The sequence below is a fragment of the Chrysemys picta genome, chromosome 24 (assembly GCF_011386835.1).
Source record: "Chrysemys picta bellii isolate R12L10 chromosome 24, ASM1138683v2, whole genome shotgun sequence".
In the NCBI taxonomy this organism is placed as follows: Eukaryota; Metazoa; Chordata; order Testudines; family Emydidae; genus Chrysemys; species Chrysemys picta.
Window position 1 is genome coordinate 10,587,001 of NC_088814.1, and position 17,428 is coordinate 10,604,428.

Sequence of the window (17,428 nt, forward strand, 5' to 3'; positions counted from 1 at the left end):
GCAGGCAAGGATTTATTCCAGGGCGAGAAACTCCCCTTTATTATTATTTATTATTTGTATTGTGGTAGCAGCTAGGCTCAGTCATGGGGCAGGGCCCCATCGTGCGAGGTGCTGTACAAAAACAAAACAAATGGAGACGGTCCTACTTCTTTGTGCCGGGCCTGACCCAATGCAGCTATTGTGAATGATCGTGATCATTACTGCAGTGCGCAGGGACCTCAGTCGCAGGACCCCACTGAGATCCAAGGGGCCGACACGGAACAAAAACGCCCCGAAAGGCACAGCCAAGGCCCCGTGGGCTGCAGCTTGCAGACAGGACGCTGCAGCGCTGGGAGTTATTCCTGCAGGATACTGCAGCCTACGTTCAGTCAGGTGGGGCCTCGGCCCCCACCTCCCCACTGCGACCTCCCTGGGAAACCCCTTTAAACCCAAACACATCACCGATGCCTTTCACGTGTACATTCAAAGGCAAGCAAAACAACTGGACATTCCACGTGCGGCTGGGTGAGCCCTGAGCAAACCTCCGGCTGGGGATAGACAGGCAGCTTACTGGCTTCCTCTTTGCACTCTGGAAGAGGCTTGATTGATGAATGACTCCTTGACATCACCCTCACCCCAGCAACAACCTGAGGTTCCCAGGAAGCAATCCCCTCTCCCTGTGCCTCCCTGGAGGAGACGAGTCACAGAGGCGGTGTGACTCTCTTGCCTGTCGATCGTCTGCAGTGCCAGGGGGTCCCGAAGCGGGCAGGCTGTCAGAGAAAGCGAGAGGGGAAGAAACGAGAAAGGACAAGAAGAAACGTGTCCCCCCCCCCCCAGCTGCACCCCGCAGTTCTCTAGAGCCGGCGGGCCTCCCATTCTGCAGCAGCTACCCACCAAGTCCTGCCCCTCCGTAGCTTTCACCTCTGAGCTGCTGTGTGAAGGAAGAGAAGGCATCTGCCTGCTGCTCTGTGTCTGTGCTTGTGTGGGGCCCTGCATCTCTTTCCCTCTGTTTCTCTTTTACTTCTCTCCCTCTGGCATTCCTCTGTCTCCTCTCTCCCTCTGAATCAGCAGCCCGGCTTTCTCCGAGGACTAAGACTGGCAGCATCTGGAGCCCTGCCCAAAACAGGGCTGGGAGGATGCTCGAATCCAGCCGCTAGCAAGATCGGAGCAGAAAAATCAAGCAGTCGGAAAGCACCGCTGCTCCGCAGTACATCAGCTCGGCAAAGTGGGCAGCCTTGTGCATCGGGCGCTAGTTAGCCGGCTGCGAGCTGCCTCGCCTGGTTTTCTGCTCTCTCGTAATCTCATCGCTGTTCGGCGTCTGTGTGTGTGTGTTTGTGTGTGTAGGGGGGAGGACTTTATTTCCATTGGCTAAGCTCTCGCTTCCCACCCACATCTCTTCCACATCACCTTGGTGTCTCCCTCAATAAAACCAGCCCTCCTTATCGCACTGAGGAAATCAAGAGCCAGAGTTTGAATGGATTTTATATAAATATTTACCCCTGCTAGGCTACTGCTGAGCTCCTAGGAGAAACTCCCAGCAGCTGGCCTGATCCTCTCTTCCTCTCTCCTCTCCTGCTCCCCAGAGATAAGGGGTGCAGCCCATTGGAAGGTGGTGGCGGGGAGCTACAGTTCTGTCTGTCTAGAGAGGCACTGACCTGAAAAATAGTGCCAGGATTTTAACAAACTACCCCAATGGATATTAAGGACAGCACCAGCGAGGGCAGCATGGGAAGCCTGGAGCCCTCCAGCATCCAGATGTTTGCCAACACTTCCTCCCTCCATGGGATCCGCCACATTTTTGTCTATGGGCCGGTGACGATAAGGCGGTTGCTGTGGACCATGGCCTTTGTGGGCTCGCTGGGTCTCCTCCTGGTGGAGAGCTCGGATCGGGTGGCTTTCTATTTCTCCTACCAGCACGTCACTAAAGTGGACGAGGTGGTGGCCAACAGCCTGGTTTTCCCTGCGGTCACCATCTGTAACCTCAACGAATTCCGCTTCTCCAGACTCACCACCAATGACCTGTACCATGCTGGGGAGCTCCTGGCTTTGCTGGACGTGAACCTGCAGATTCCAGAGCCCCACCTGGCTGACCCGGCGGTCCTGGCCGCTCTCCAGGAAAAGGCCAACTTTAAGCAATACAAACCGAAAATTTTCAACATGCAGGAGTTCTTGGGGCGGGTGGGGCACGACCTGAAGGATATGCTGCTGTACTGCAAGTTCAAAGGTCAGGAGTGCAGCCAGAAGGACTTCAAAACTGTGAGTATGGACAGAGCTTCTGCTTCCTTTCTCTTCTCTTGGTGTGCAGCTGGGTGTGGGGGCGGAGAATCCAGCAGGTGCTTAAGGTGATGCAATCAGGCCAAGGGTGAGTCCAGAGAGAACCATCTCTGCTGGGTTCTGGCTTCTTTTGCGTGGTACTGGGAGAGAGGCAGGCAGCCTGTTGAGTTGAAGTTTGTTTGCCAGAGGCCTTTCATACTGGTTGATCGTCCCTAGTAGGCTAGCAGTTCCCAAGGGCGGCTTGCCGTCAGAGCTGTGAGTTGGACGGGCCCCTGCCGACCCGCCTAGCAGATAGTGTGATCCGTGGCTGTCGAGCTGCGGTGGCAGGCCGATGCCTTGGGCTGGATAGATGCTAGTGCAAAAGGCAAAGGTGCTGAGGTGGAGAGAGGTCTGAGTGCAATCGTTGGGACAGCAGTCTTGGCCTGGGCTGTGTGGCTTTGATGGACCCGCGGTTTGCGGCCTCATCATTCGAGGCGGATCCTGCGTTGTCGGCCTGCGATTCTGGCTCCGAAATCCTCGGCGCGGTTGCTAGTTTGCTGTGCGGTGCGGGTCTGTTCCTGCCGCTGCGTTGGCGCGAGAGGTAAAATGAATCCCCCAGGCTCAGCTACGGTCCCAGCGCTGGGTCCGTTCCCTGGGCTGGCTGAGATGTGAAACCAGCACCTGAGTCCGGGGAGAATGAGAGAAGCAAACGGCTTAAGAGTATTTGATTACACCCCTGACAGTGACTGACACTTGCCTGTGGTGTTTCACGGATGGAAAGCAGCCGCTCTAAACACACACACACGCACGTCGCTTGAAAGAAAGCGTGAATTCCTGCGGAAGAGAAAGCGGTGACCGTTCTGATAGCAGAGGGGCCAGGCTTGCATGGGGGATGCTGGCATGGGTGGGAGAGGGGAAAGAGGGTTTCCAAATAGCGCCTGTATTTTTTTTAAACATCTGGTTTGATTGCTGTCTCAGAGGTGAGTGCTCATCATTTCTTGCTGGGGTCTGCGACTTGCATCGGCACTCTCCCGGTGGGCTTCTCTCCTAGCAGGTTTGGGGAGAGTTAAGTGAACCAAAGAGTGCATAAAGCTGGTTGCTTTCAGACGTTTGTTTCTGCAGGATGGACACTGTTTGCTCTTTTTGCTACCGGTTGTCCCAGGGGTACATGGGGTGGTTATATTAGCATCGATTGCTAGGTTGTCATAATGGACTGCGCGCTGTCTTTTGATTTCATGGGCATAGGGACCATGTCACCTCTACAAATGAAACCTTTTGTCTCTGCTACTTTTGTATCTTGCGGCTTAAGCTGACTTGTGCTACTGGCACATGGCTGTGAGGTGGAGAATGTTTTCCTGGAACATCCGAGAGGGGAACGTTGTATTCTATGGAGCAGTAATTGGCAGTTTCCAACTCATGACCCCCCTTCAGGACCAGCTACCTGGTTACGAGCAGGAATCGGTGCTCGGAGGTCATTAAACACAGCTCGGATTGTTCAGAGGAGAGGAAGGTGTATAGAGGTGCCTTAAGTCAGGACAGGCACTAAATCCTGTGCTGTTGCCTGGGAACAGACCGGTGTGTGTGTGTGTCAGAATGGGGATGGCAGGTGTGTGTGTGTGGGGGGGGGGGAAGGAGAAGCTCATATGAGAGTTCAAGCCATAAAAGTATCGTTCAAGTCAGACGTTGGCCTGAGCCGAAAGTGATCCCTGAGCGAAGTCCTCAGACACTGGGAGTGCTCGTAATCCAGATCCCCACAGTGCATATGGCTCTTCCCTCGAGAATAGGCCGCCCCAAACCAAATGCAGACTGGCTATTATGCAACAAGTGTCTATTAGCTGAGAATGAAAGTCCCAAACACTGACAGGGTGACATTTTCAAAGTGCCTCAGTGACTTAGGTGCCTAATTCCCATTTTCAAAACCAAGGCACTTAGGAGCCTGAATGGAGGTCAATGGGACTTAGGCTCCTAAATCATTTGATCCCAGATTCACAAAGGTACGTAGGTGCCTAACTCCATAGAAACCAATGGGATTTAGGCACCTAAATGCCTTTGAGGATCTGGCCCTTAGGAACTTTTGGTGATTTTACCCGAAGCTTAAAATCCGGGGGTGTCACTCTGGAATGGCGCATTGTGTTTCTGTGATTGAGTTTCCATGAACACATTGATTTCCAAAAAGACGCTGACCTTCCACGGGCTGCCACAGTACGCTTAGTCTGCCAAAGGAGGCTAGCCCCAGCTAGGACCAGGCAGGGTCTTTGCAGGGTAAAGTAATACTGGTATTCCACAGAAATGGCCCCGATGGGATCTCTGCCGTAGAATGCAGTTGTTTGGGCCCTGCCTGAAGAATACGCTAGTTCTTTTAAGATAACCTTATCTTTGGCGTGTCATGTCTGGTGAAAATCTCTGCTCAAAAGCAAAGGCCTGAATAATGTGCTCCCCTGGTCCCTTTGCCTACGAGTCCCCCCCCCCACCCCAAACTAGAAGCTGAAGGCTGGTGAATCGCACTTCGTGCATTTGACCGTCAGGATTCAGTTTGTGACCTGTTGCAAGCCACTGCTCCTTTGCCGTGTGTGCCATGTGGTTTCCTGGCATCGATACTGGAGTGGCGCCGGATGGAAAAGGAGGTGCCATGGTTTTAAAGGCTGGTTTATAAATCACTGCGGCACATCCCCCATCTCCTCTAGGGCTGTTTTCCTTTCGCTACCGATTGTCCTGTGGACACGTGGTGTGGTTATATAAGCACTGATTCCTAGGTGCTCATAATGGACAAAGCTCGGTTATTTGGTTTCGCCTCTTGGGGGTACCTCGATGTCAAGCGCAAGGCTGTTTCCTAATCAGATGCCCCACCCTGGAAACTCTCGCTCTTCTCGTTCGCTTGACCAAATTACACATTTCCCAGTCCAGAGGCCAAAGAAACAGGAACCATTAGCAAGAGGGGGAGGTCTGCACTGAAGCGCCGCTCTGGGTGCGGGTGTGCGAAGCGTCTGCTCCCACATGCGGACGTGACAGCCTCACATGTCGTCTTTGCGCTGTGGAGCAAGGCAGGCAAGGGGAAGGCATAGCCATGGTGCATGGAGTAGGTGGCTTTGCTCCATTCTGCTGTTCTCCCAGTTCCCTTCCTATGCTGGCACTCGGTTATTTATTTAACAGGATTCCAGCTGTGTTTTCTGTACACGCTGTGCTTCCTTCCTCCCAGGGTACTGCCAATGCCTCCTAGCCAGTGGTTAATCAGATTCTGGGCAGCTCGGGGTAGTGAATTCCTAGGCTTTTCTGCAAAGATGCAGCCAAGTGGCTTCCCAAGGACTTAGCCTCCTTCTCTGAGCTGATTCTGGAACTGGTGCGCAAGAGCAGACAGCACTGTGAAAAACGGGAATCCCAGTGGTCGGCGAAGCATTGAGTATTGGGCAATAGGTGACTGTGGGGCATGCCAGTATCCCAAGCAGAGTGTTTGGGGCAGAGGAGCACAAGGGCGCCCCGTTGGGAAGAAGCCCAAATAAATGTGTTAGTCTCTAAGGTGCCACAAGGCCTCCTCGTGGTTTTTGCTGATACAGACTAACACGGCGACGCCTCTGAAACCTCCCCCTTTTTGCAAATTCAAAACCCCTGCTCCTGCAATGCCCCCATTTAAGCATGAACCGGGGCTGCCTCCTGCTGGCGTTTTTCTGGGGTGTGGGTGAGTGAAATAGCCCTGTGGTGATGCCACATTGCAGCCGCGGGACATTTCTGCCTTCGTGCCATGCTGATCCCAGCTGCGGTGAGCTTGCAGCCGGGCCCCTCTGCGTGTAATGCCGCTGCGTTCAGGGTGGCGTGGAGGCTGCTGCGATGCTTCCCCATTGGGCCTGCGGGCCTGGTGGCCATTCCCTTATTGCGCGGCAGGAGAGCAGCGTCCTGTGCCAGACTCCAGCAGCAATGCTGCGGCTCTCCAGAGTGGGCAGGGAGAGAACCGCATGGGGAAGAAAAGAAACCCCAGAAGCCACAAACTGCAACCAACTCCTGGTTGTGTTGGCAGGAACCCCGGCACCATCAGAGCCCGGGAATCCTTGGTACCCAGGCATCGGGCAGGCGCGCGTGTGTGTTTGTGGCATGTACCAAGTGGGGTGTCTGTGGAGTGTACCAAGTGCATTGGGCAGCATAGGGTAAAAAAGATCTCATGTGCAACCCTTATGCTGCTGAGACCCCAATGCACTCTGCTCTCGTACCAGGCAGGGTAGCTACTGTCCAGCGCTCTCAGCAATGCAGGGTCAGGGCCCCCTGCACCCACCACCCAGCTTGGCGCTCTATCGCTTTGCTTCTCTAATGGTCGGACCAAGCTCCATGATGGGTTCATGGGAGGACGCCTAAGAGCTGGGAGGTGAGGAAGGAGGGGATCAACTATAGAAATGGGAGAGTGGACAGACGAAGCCAGTGGCAGAGGGCAGACCGGGAAGGGGCAGTGCTGGAGGGGAGAGATGGCGCAGAGGAGACAGGAGAGCCGAGGGCAGGGCTGGAAAATAGGGAGGGGTGGACCCACTGAGCACAACGGGAGTATTAGACAGCAGATCTGGTGCAAATACAGAGGACACGAGCGCAGAACAGGAGTGTTATCAATGTTCTCTTGTATCCTAAGAGAGAGAATAGCCTCCACCAGCAGAGAGAGAATTGGGGTTTTCCTGAAATTCTAACCACACATGGATTGAAATGCATGAAGAAATGTGATTCTATCTTAACATCATCTGCTAATTGGGGACTGTTTTATACATACTGTTGTGTGTGCCCATTTAGGTCAGTGGTAACATTAAGACTTGGTGCGTGTATTTGTCTTTATTGTTGTATGTGTGTTTATTTTCAGTACAAATGATCATCAATAGACAGTCTCCTTACAACAGGGACTGCCTCACGTAAATATTTCCATTAGGGGAAAAATCTACCTACTTACCTACCTACCCAATCTCCAGATATTCCTTTCTCACTCTCTAACACATCTATAACTGTACTAATAAAACTGCTAAAATAGCCCTTTTTATTCACTCTGATTACCCTATCCTAAGCTTTTTTATGCTAATTCTTCATCCACTTTTGGAGAATCAATTTTGGATGTTGGTTATTTGAGCTGCTTAAATATAAACAAAAATCTGGATAAATTATTAATCAAAAATTGGTAATATTGGCTCAATAATCTGTTTGAGGTGTTGTCCTAGGGAGCTAGCAATCTTCATTAGTGAGGGGAATCTGACACGAAAAAGGGTGCTTCTCGCACTGACAAGACTTGATTTCAGACAGATCTTCTGGGCCCTACTACTGGGCGCTCGCTGATGGCATTCTTCTTTAGCTCAAGTGGGAAAGATCCGTGCTTTTGGAGCTGTAGTCCCAGAGTTCTAGTCCTGGTTCCCCACTGCAGGATGTGGACTCTTCAGATGAGGTGCAGCCACATGTGCTGAGTGGCACATAGTTAAATGCAGACATCTGTTAATAGGCCAGCGTTGCATGAGCTTTGCCCGCATGCATGATAAGCACAAAGGATCTGTGTGCCACTGCACTTGCTGGGAGCATTGCCCTGCTCCCTTGCTGTGGGACTTCGGGTTGCTTGGAACGAGGCTGTGTCCAGTATGATGGTGCCTCTTTGAGTGCAGCTACCTGAGGGGATGACAAGGCTCGGGAGAAGGGGGAGAAGGAGAGAGAGGTCTTTGGACATGGTAGGAGGGAGGCAGGAGACACACGTGTGTAGAACTGTGTGAAGGGACCTTGCTAGCTGCTCGTCTCTGTATTCGTAATGGCAGGGTTACTTGTACAGCCCCTGGGGATTTCTCTGCGATGCCTCCAGGACAACGTGCAGAGATGGGTCGGCGCCAGAACCTCAGGGCAATTTGGTTCTATGTCTGAACTGGGCTCCTCCCTGAGCACTGATTTGCTGTTTGGTAAGTGAGACGGATAGAGGGTCAGAGAGATACACAGACGTGGGTGGCCTGTGTGGAGAGAGGGGGCCGGAGAGGGGAGAGGGAAACATCTCCTCCTGTCTGTGCAGCCACACAGGTCTCTGTGAGCACATCAGCCCAGGGTTCTGCTCTCTGTCCTGCCTCCATGCTGAATACAAAGCCCCGTTCAAGCTCTGATCTTCAAACTCTTCCTGAGACTGGCCCTGGCTACCTGAGACATCATCTCTCCCACCATGACCATGACCCCCTGCTGCAGCTGTGCTCCACCAGAGCAGTGGGCATGCTGACCAACATGGGACAGGTGGTGAAGGCAGGAGACAGAACTTCCAGAGGAGCTGGACCTAGTCTGTGGAACTCATTGCCACAAGAGCAAAGGCCCCGGGGCTCAGTGCAGTCAGAGCTGCACAGAAATCTCAGCTCTCTTACTTAGCTTTTCCTCAATATACTCCTCACAACCCCACCTGGACACCCACCAACTCTCACACACAAACATATCCTCCTGCTCACACAACACGCCCACCCACTCAGACATGTACACAACACACACATCCGCCCCGTCATACATACATCCTCCCATTCACACGCACATACAAAACAACTACCCACAAGCTCGCATACAAACACAGCCAGCTGCTCACGCAGACACACAATTCACCCACCCGTTCTCACACACACACATAGATAGTCAACACACATCAACACTAAAGCCCTATTCAAACGATTTTGCATACAGGCTGGCAATAATTGGAGAGAGTGTGTTATGGTTTACAATACTTGTTTAGCTACTACTGTGATGGGGGATAAATATGTCCCTAGTTAGGTTGAATAATAGAGACAAAGAAGGGGATGTCTACACTGCAAAGAAACCCCCCCGGGGCCAGGTCTCAGAGCCTGGGTCAAGTGCTATTTTAGTAATGGGGGCAAAAGACATATTGGCTTCAAGATTAAGCTTGATAAGTTTATGGAGGGGATGGTATGATGGGATAGCCTAATTCTGGCAATTAATTGATCTTTGATTATTAGCAGGTAAATATGCCCAATGGCCTGTGATGGGATGTTGGAGGGGGTAGGATCTGAGTTACTACAGAGAATTCTTTCCTGTGTGTCTGGCTGGTGAGTCTTGCCCACGTGCTCAGGGTTTAGGTGATCACCATATTTGGGGTTGGGAAGGAATTTTCCTCCAGGGCAGATTGGCAGAGGCCCCGGGGGGTTTTCGCCTTCCTCTGGAGCGTGGGGCACGGGTCACTTGCTGGAAGATTCTCTGCACCTTGAGGTCTTTAAACCACGATTTGAGGACTTCAGTAACTCAGGCATAGGTTAGGGGTTTGTTACAGGAGTGGGTGGGTGAGATTCTGTGGCCAGCGTTGTGCAGGAGATCAGACTAGACGATCATAATGGTCCCTTCTGACCTTAAAGTCTATGCATCTATGAGTCTATTTTTAGCCCCACAGCCCGAGTCCGTAGCCTGAGTCAGTCGTGCCAGGCTCAGAGACTCGGTGCTTTTCTTCTTTGCAGGGTCGACGTTCCCGAAGAGGCCTAGAAAGGTGAGATCCAGAATCAAAGCCTTCTCCAGTGGCTAGGCCTGGCAGACTTGGATTCTACCGCAGAGGGTCTGTCTACACTGGAGCTGGAAGCTGATTGAACGAGCACACTGGAAACAGAAGTGGAGCCGTGGGCAGTGGGCGGGGCTAGCTGTCCTATATCTGATCCCGACCAAGACCCTAACTATGTACTCGGGGCAGCGAGCCTCTCCCGTTGCTCCTGGCTACACTTCTAGCGTTAGCATCCCCGCTAGGTCAGCGTAGTGTGAGCTAAACGTTACACCTGCAGTGCTGGTGCAGACATGCCCTTTGGTGCCTCCGGTCTCCAGCTGCACAATGGGCTAACTGCAATCTTCTACTACACAGGGCTGTGAGGGAGGAGACACTGCAGGCTGTGAGATGCTGGGGTAATGGGGGGCCATATGCCTGTCATGGAGAGACGTGTGTTCTGACAGCAAAGAGAGATGAGACTGAATGTGTGGAAAAGGGGACCTCAGAGTAGGGTTACCATACGTTCGGATTTTCCCAGACATGTCCGGCTTTTTGGGCTCCAAATCCCCGTCCGGGGGAAAGCCCCAAAAGCCGGACATGTCCAGGAAAATTGGGACATGCCGGGCCGGCCGTGCGGGTGCTCGGGGGCCGGGGGCTCGGGGGTCGGGCCGGGCCGGGGGCTCGGGGGCCGGGATGGGCCGGCGGAGCGGGGCCGGGCCGGGCCGGGGGCTCGGGGGCCGGGTCGGGCCGGCGGAGCGGGGCCGGGCCGGGGGCTCGGGGGCCGGGACGGCGGTGCGGTGCCTGGCCGGGCCGGGGGCTCCGGGGCCGGGCCGGCGGGGCTGGGCCGGGGACTCGGAGGCCGGGCCGGCACCGGCGGCTCGGGGGCCGGGCCGGGGGCTTGGGGGCCGGGCCGGCGGTGCCGGGGGCCGGGGACCGGTGGTGCGGTGCCGGGGGCCGGGGGTGCTCGACCGGGGGCCTGGGGGCCGGGGCGGGGACCGCAGTGCTGGGCGGGCCGGGGGTGGTCGGCCGGGGGCCGGGCCCGGGGCCGGCACCCCAGGGCCGGGGCCAGCCTGGGCCGCGCCTCCTCCCCCCACATCCCCCCTTACCTGCTTCAGGCTTCCCGCGACTCAAATGTTCGCGGGAAGCAGGGGAGGGGGCGGAGACTTTGGGGAGGGGGCGGAGTTGGGGCGGGGGCTGGGGGCAGAGCCAGGGCCCCGTGGAGTGTCCTCCTTTGGGAGGCACAAAATATGGTAACCCTACCTCAGAGGAGGCAAAGAATCTCGTGATGGAGCCAGCTGGGGGCTGGGAGTCTTTGCCTTTCATTGCCAGAGGCCTTGGCGTACTTTCGCAAACCCAATCTGTCCAGGTGGCGGGGCAGAAATGCTGAGTCGTGCATTTCGAGTGACTCCCTTCGCCAAAGACATCCGTGCCGCCGTAGAACGAAAGCTCTGCGGCTCCTGAGTCGGTCTGGCCTGTCCAAGGAATAACCACAGCAAATGGGGTCTGAGCTGGAGGGAGACGCCAGTTCCCCGAAGAGCGGGGTCAAGAATGGTCTGTCCGGGGAGGATGCAGACAGCCAAGGGGAGGCGGCTTGTTTAAGACGGGTGAGGAAATGAAAATGGAGGTTAGGATTGCTGGAGTGGTAGCAAAGGCAAGAGGAGCTGGTTGCAATCACTACGAAGGACAATCTTTGCTGTATCTGCTAGTGCTAGAGAGGAAGGGGGCTAATGGCACTTGTCTTTTACCTGTGAGACCCGTGTTCAAATCTCTGCCGAGTCGCAGGCTTCCTCTGCGAGCTTCGGCAAATCGCTTGATCTCTCCGAGCGAGGTATTTAGGTGCCTGCAGACAGAGATGGACACCGAGTGTGACTTACGAAAGCTTTTGAAAATCCCACGAGACACCTGTTTCCACCCGTAGGCGCCTAAATACCTTTAGCAACCTGGCCCGCTGGGCCTCAGTGCCCCGTCTGTGACATGGGGCCGCTTGCACTGCCCTGCCTCACACAGGAGTTGAGAGGACAATCGCATTAAAGCCTGTGAGGAGCTCAGGTGGGGCCCTAGACGCTAGAGCAGCGGCTCGCCACCTTTCCAGATGACTGGACCCCTTTCAGGAGGCAGCTTTGTCTTGCGTACCCCCAAGTTTCACCTCACTTAAAACACTGCTTGCTTACAAAATCAGACTTCAAACTCCGGAAGTGTCCCAGCGCACAATGCCTGGAAGACCGCTACCTACCAGGGGTACATGTACAGCTGGCTGAGAACCACTGAGCTAGAGAGCAGGGACAGGAACGACTCTCAGCCCCAGCTTCCCATTGCTTGCCCAGCCTCACAGGCCTCCCTGACACACAGCCTGGCCTAAGCGCTCATGGAAGAGTTGCTTGGCTGCAGTGGAGCAGCAGAGACAAGGAGAGGCATTGGAACCCGGCTGGGCTCGTTCCTAACGGAGCACACGGCTCATTGTGGCTTTCTCCTGCAGTGGGGAAAAGGGCTGAGCCCCGAGTGACAATGTGGTTTCTTTGATTTCTTGAGCGACTGTGAAACCACACCTGCTGCTGCGCCTCCTGTGCTCCTGGCAGCCTGGGAACCAACCCGGGACTTGCAAGAGGCTCAAGGTGTGAGGTCAGGAAAAGGCTGGGAACACAGGGGGGAGGAAAGTCGGTGCAACCGCTCCCCGTGCATGGCCCCCTGCTCTGCGGCAAGCCCCCCGTGGAGACCTCCTGCCAGGGAACAGGACTGTCCCGGGCAAAATGGGACATATGGTCACCCTATATTCAGTCCATATTCTGCCTAGAACTGCAATACATAGGGGAGCATGTGACGTTAAGCTTCTCTCCGGGCTGCTCCTAGAGGCTAAATCTCCCTCCACAGCAGCCCTGCGGGATTGCTGGATAGAACGCAAGGGCCTTCACAATGCAGCAGTAATGCAGGGCCTGATTGTGCCAGTCCAGGTGAGGGCTAAAGGGGAAGGGAATTCTTACTGAGGGAGGGAGCTCCCTTTGCTACAGCTCACACCCTGAGAGTCACCCAGGAATGTGCAGAATCTGGAGGGTCAGCAGGAGGCCAGGACTATCCAAGTGCCAGCCCAGCTCCTTCCTCCAGACTGGCTAAGTGTTCCTCTTCCACCCCACCCTGCTCTGTGGCAGTGGAGAGATAACCACAGCCAGCAGCTGCCCTGGGGAACCCCTTGCCTGGAAGGAAATGACATACAACCAAGCTGAAGTCACAGGTGTGACGCACTCAGAGGGGAAGAATGGTCTGGCGCTGTGGTTGAAGCGCAGGGCGGGGAGCTGGGAGTCCTGGGACGTACGGCCAACTCCCTCGCGGGTTCCCAAGTGAGGATGGGCAAGTCACAAAGGCCAACCATGGTCACTCCTTCTGGGGCCTCAATATTCTGGGCATCCGAAAACCCAAGGCACCCAGTAATAGAGCCCACTTTTGAAGAGGTCGGCCTTGTCCTCTCGGAGCTAATGGTACTGACCCAGGGGAGGAGCCTGTCATGGAACTAAGAGTTGCTGTCAGGGCCGGCTCCAGGGTTTTGGCCGCCCCAAGCAGCCAAAACCAAAAAAAAAAAAAAAAAAAAAAAAAAAAAAAGCCGCGATCGCGATCATGATCTGCGGCGGCAATTCGGCGGGAGGTCCTTCACTCCGAGCCGGAGTGAGGGACCGTCCGCCAAATTGCCGCCGAATACCTGGACCTGCCGCCCCTCTCCCGACCGGCCGCCCCAAGCACCTGCTTGAGAAGCTGGTGCCTGGAGCCGGCCCTGGTTGCTGTGAACCATCCCGTTCGTGTATCAAGCCACTGACCAGTAGGTACCTCTGTTTCTGCTGTGGAATGATTAGTTTCTTTACAGTGGGTCCCTGTCTTCTCAGGTCTCCTCTTCAGCAAGGAGCGGATAAGTAACTATCCAGTGCATTTGCATGTCCAGAAAACAGCCTCAAAGACGGCATTTAAATCCTTGTCAAGGGGAAAATGTGCCTAAAGAATGCAGCTAGCTGGGTGATCGCTTGTGCGTGTCCACACTACGCTCCTTGTGTCGGCGGTGCGTGTCCTCACCAGGAGCGGTTGTATTGATTGTATTGTCAGAGTGGGCCATGGAGAGGAGTCCCCCCCCCGTTTGCCTTCCTCCCCACTCTTAAATTGGATTTACATAAGGTGGGAATCCTTTGCTTCCCAAACTTGACCCCCTTCCCTTCCCTTCCAGTGGAAAGTTACAAGAAGTCCCAGGTAATGTTTAGTGTCAGGTGACAGGACCACTTGACCTAGCAGTGTCACAGTTAAGTCCCAGGATGGATAGAGATTAGTATCTTCATGGTCTTGTTGTTCCTTCCTGACGGCCCATCCTAGGTGGGTGTCTTCCCAATACACACCCAGTTAAATTAATGGAGATATCCTATCTCCTAGAACTGGAAGGGACCTTGAAAGGTCATCGAGTCCAGCCCCCTGCCTTCACTAGCAGGACCAAGTACTGATTTTGCCCCAGATCCCTAAGTGGCCCACTCAAGGATTGAACTCACAACCCTAGGTTTAGCAGGCCAATGCTCAAACCACTGAGCCTCAAGCTTCAGTTGTAATGGTTACATAGTCCATATGCCTAACTTTAGGTACAGAAATGATAGATGCGTACGGATTGGATAATCACATTCAGTAAATCAGAACCTTTCCAATGATAGCTTACAAGACCCATCTTGCATAAAGTATATCTCAGTTATGTCATACCCATATTATACGCATATTTTCATAAAGAATATGGAGCCTAGAGTCACAATGATTCTCTTGCTCTGCCACAGACTCCCTGTATGACCTTCAGTAAGTCATTTAGCTTCTCTGTGCCTCAGTTTCCCACCTGTAAAATAGGGGTAATGGCACTGCCTTGTCTCACAGAGCTGAACTTAGCTGAACTCCAGTTCAGTATGCTAGGTAGACCCGTGGGTTGAGCCCTTGGCCTAGGTGTGGCAGTTTTATATCAACTGCTTCTTCCTTCCAGGTGAAAGAAAAGGTGGGTGTGATTTGTTCTAGATACTGTCCACCACCCTATGCTGTGGTGCACGGGCACCTCTGTCTGTCACTTTCTCCTGCACTCGCTTCCCCGTGCATGAACCAGGGCACCCCCTGTCTGCCTCGGATAAGAACATGGTTTTCTCGTCCCATCAGAAATGTCCAGATAGCAACAATTTTTCCCGTCCTGACTTGGGATGAAAAAGGTCGAAAATCTCAATGACTTTCATGACCTGAAAAATCTTTAAATAAAGAAATGAATGAATCCGTTTGGGTCAATCGCAACATTTTATTTGAATAATTGCCAAATGCTTCATTTTGAATCTGGCCTTTTTTCTTTTTCTTTTTTTAAATAAAACCTTTTTTGGGGGTGGGCAGAGACTAAATTTACCAAAACTTCTAAGCAAGATGTTGTTTCAACTCGAAACCCCCAAACTTTTCATTAAAAAAAAAAAAAAAAGTCAAAACGGGACGTTTGGAGAATGTCTAGTCTTTTTCTCCTATCACTTCTGGAGTTAGAAGATTCGGTGAAACTGACCCTGTTTCGTGAACGGTTTTGGTTTTTGACAAATTTGGCTTTTTGGAGGGCAAAAAACTTCCTGATCAGCTCTTCACATGACACGGGGGGAGAGACACACAAAGTGACATCTCAGCTGGGGGGGAGGGATAGCTTAGTGGTTTGAGCATTGGCCTGCTAAACCCAGGGTTGTGAGGTCAGTCCTTGAGGGGGCCACTTAAAGATCTGGGGCAAAATCAGTACTTGGTCCTGCTAGGCAGGGGGCTGGACTCAATGACCTTTCAAGGTCCCTTCCAGTTCTAGGAGATGGGATATCTCCATTAATTTAATATATCCCCCTGCCCAGAAAAGCCAATGTCACTGGGAGCTCAGATCCTGATCAACAGGGCTTGATAAATCCTCACTGTTTTATGTAATGTACAACAGCTCTTGTGTCTCATGAATCCAGCAGGCTTCATCGCAGAGGGCCGCCTTGTAAAAATCATCTTAACTTGAAAACAAAAATTACCCTGTTCTCCTTCAGTGGCTATAAGTGGCCTTCCCTGGCCGGGAATTTCCCCACCATGCAGGAACCCAATAAAAATACATCCGTGGGAAGTTGCTTATTGACCATAAACGTTGTTTCGTTTCCAAGAGAACTGAGTGATAATGAGAATTTAAATATTCATCTAGGGAGATCTGAGCTGAGAGGCAGGTGCTGCTACGGGTTATAAAGCTCAGCAGTTGTTTTAAGATCGGCATTTGATTGCCGGTGGGTTTTTAACCCCCCCCCGCGCATTGCCTTTTTAGAGACAGAAATGAGAGCGATAAGCCAAGTCTGAATAGAGCCCAGCTAGATGATAGGGAGTCTGTCCCTATTCACCCCTGTATGATCTCAGCCCAGGACATCACAGCACCAGACAGAGGAAGAGGTGATGCTACGTGGTGGGGAAAAGAGACTGGTACGTCTTCGCTACCCGCTGGATCCGCGGGCAGCGATCGATCCAGCAGGGGTCAATTTATCACGTCTAGACTGACGGGGGAGCAGCAGCAGTCAACTCACTGCGGGGAAGACACCAGGTTAAGTCGATCTAAGGACGTTATTCACGTAGCTGAAGTTGCGTAACTTAGATCAATTTCCCTGCCCCGCCCCCCCCACTCCCCAGTGTAGACCAGGCATGATTCAGACGGAGAGCCGATGGGTGAAACCAATGGGAGTTAGATGTGTACATACACCTCTACCCTGATATAACACTGTCCTCGGGAGCCAAAAAATCTTACCGCGTTATAGGTGAAACCGCATTATATCGAACTTGCTTTGATCTGCCGGCGTGCGCAGCCCCGCCCCCCTGGAGCCCTGCTTTACCGTGTTATATCCAAATTCGTGTTCTATCGGGTCACGTTATATCGGGGTAGAGGTGTATCCCACCAGTGTGTCTAGCACTTCTCCAGAAGCGATTGCCCTCCTCCTTCCCGTGACCATTTTCATCCAGAAAAGTTCAGTTTTTCACTGAAAAGCTGGAAAATTTCACAACAGTTTTTCATGTCGATGTTCATTTTGCCAAAAGAAGTAATTTTGCTGTGGAAAAAAATGTTTCGACTCACACTCCCTGTGAAGTACCTAGAGTATGTTGCATTCAGAGGGTTTGACTGTAAAGGTGAGTCCGCTCTGCAGCTGGGAGCGTGCTTCCCAGCACAGGTAGTAGTATCCCTAGCTCGAGGGCAGCCATCACCCTATAAATAACAGTGAGGCCGTGGCTGCACGGGAGGTGGCTTGGGCTGGCCACCCAAGTAGCAACCCACACGAACCCCTGGGTGCGTACACAAGTGGCTAGCCCGAGCAGCTGTGGCCACTAGATCAAGCAGCGTTAGTGCTGGTACGTGTCTGTCTACTCATGCAGGACCTGGGGAGTGAGCTCCCATCTGCTTTGTAGACACACCCTACGGGCGTCTGTGCTGGTGTGAAGCACACACAGAGGTGGATAAAAGAAGGTTTAGGTAACTTCACGTTAAGCTCCCATAGATTTACCTCTGAATCAGGCTTGAGTCCTCAGTGCAGTGCTGTAGGAATTCCGCAAATGGCTTTTGGCCATCATGTCATTTTAAGATACAAACAAGGTTTCCCATTTGCCTGCAACCAGCAAACGAGCTGGTGTAGCACTTGGCATTTCCTTCTCTCTTCATCGCGTTGGTTCCCAACACCTGAGCTTTACCATGGAGAGAAGATTCAAAATGAGATTCAAAATGAGAAAATCCAAGGA

At 53.1% G+C, this 17,428-nt stretch overlaps 1 protein-coding gene across 3 annotated transcripts in view; it reads left to right on the top strand.

Moving 5' to 3' along the window:
* Positions 1-268: 268 nt before the first annotated feature.
* LOC101937114 (acid-sensing ion channel 2-like) overlaps positions 269-17,428 on the top strand; it is a 96,495-nt gene continuing 79,335 nt past the window's right edge. For 2 of the 3 annotated variants that reach the window (XM_065577329.1, XM_065577328.1), the window contains exon 1: positions 269-2,235. In XM_065577329.1, coding sequence (XP_065433401.1) covers positions 1,672-2,235 — 564 coding nt within the window. In that variant the 5' untranslated portion in view covers positions 269-1,671. The remainder of the gene's footprint in view (positions 2,236-17,428) is intronic. The other variant, XM_042840434.2, reaches the window with a different exon arrangement.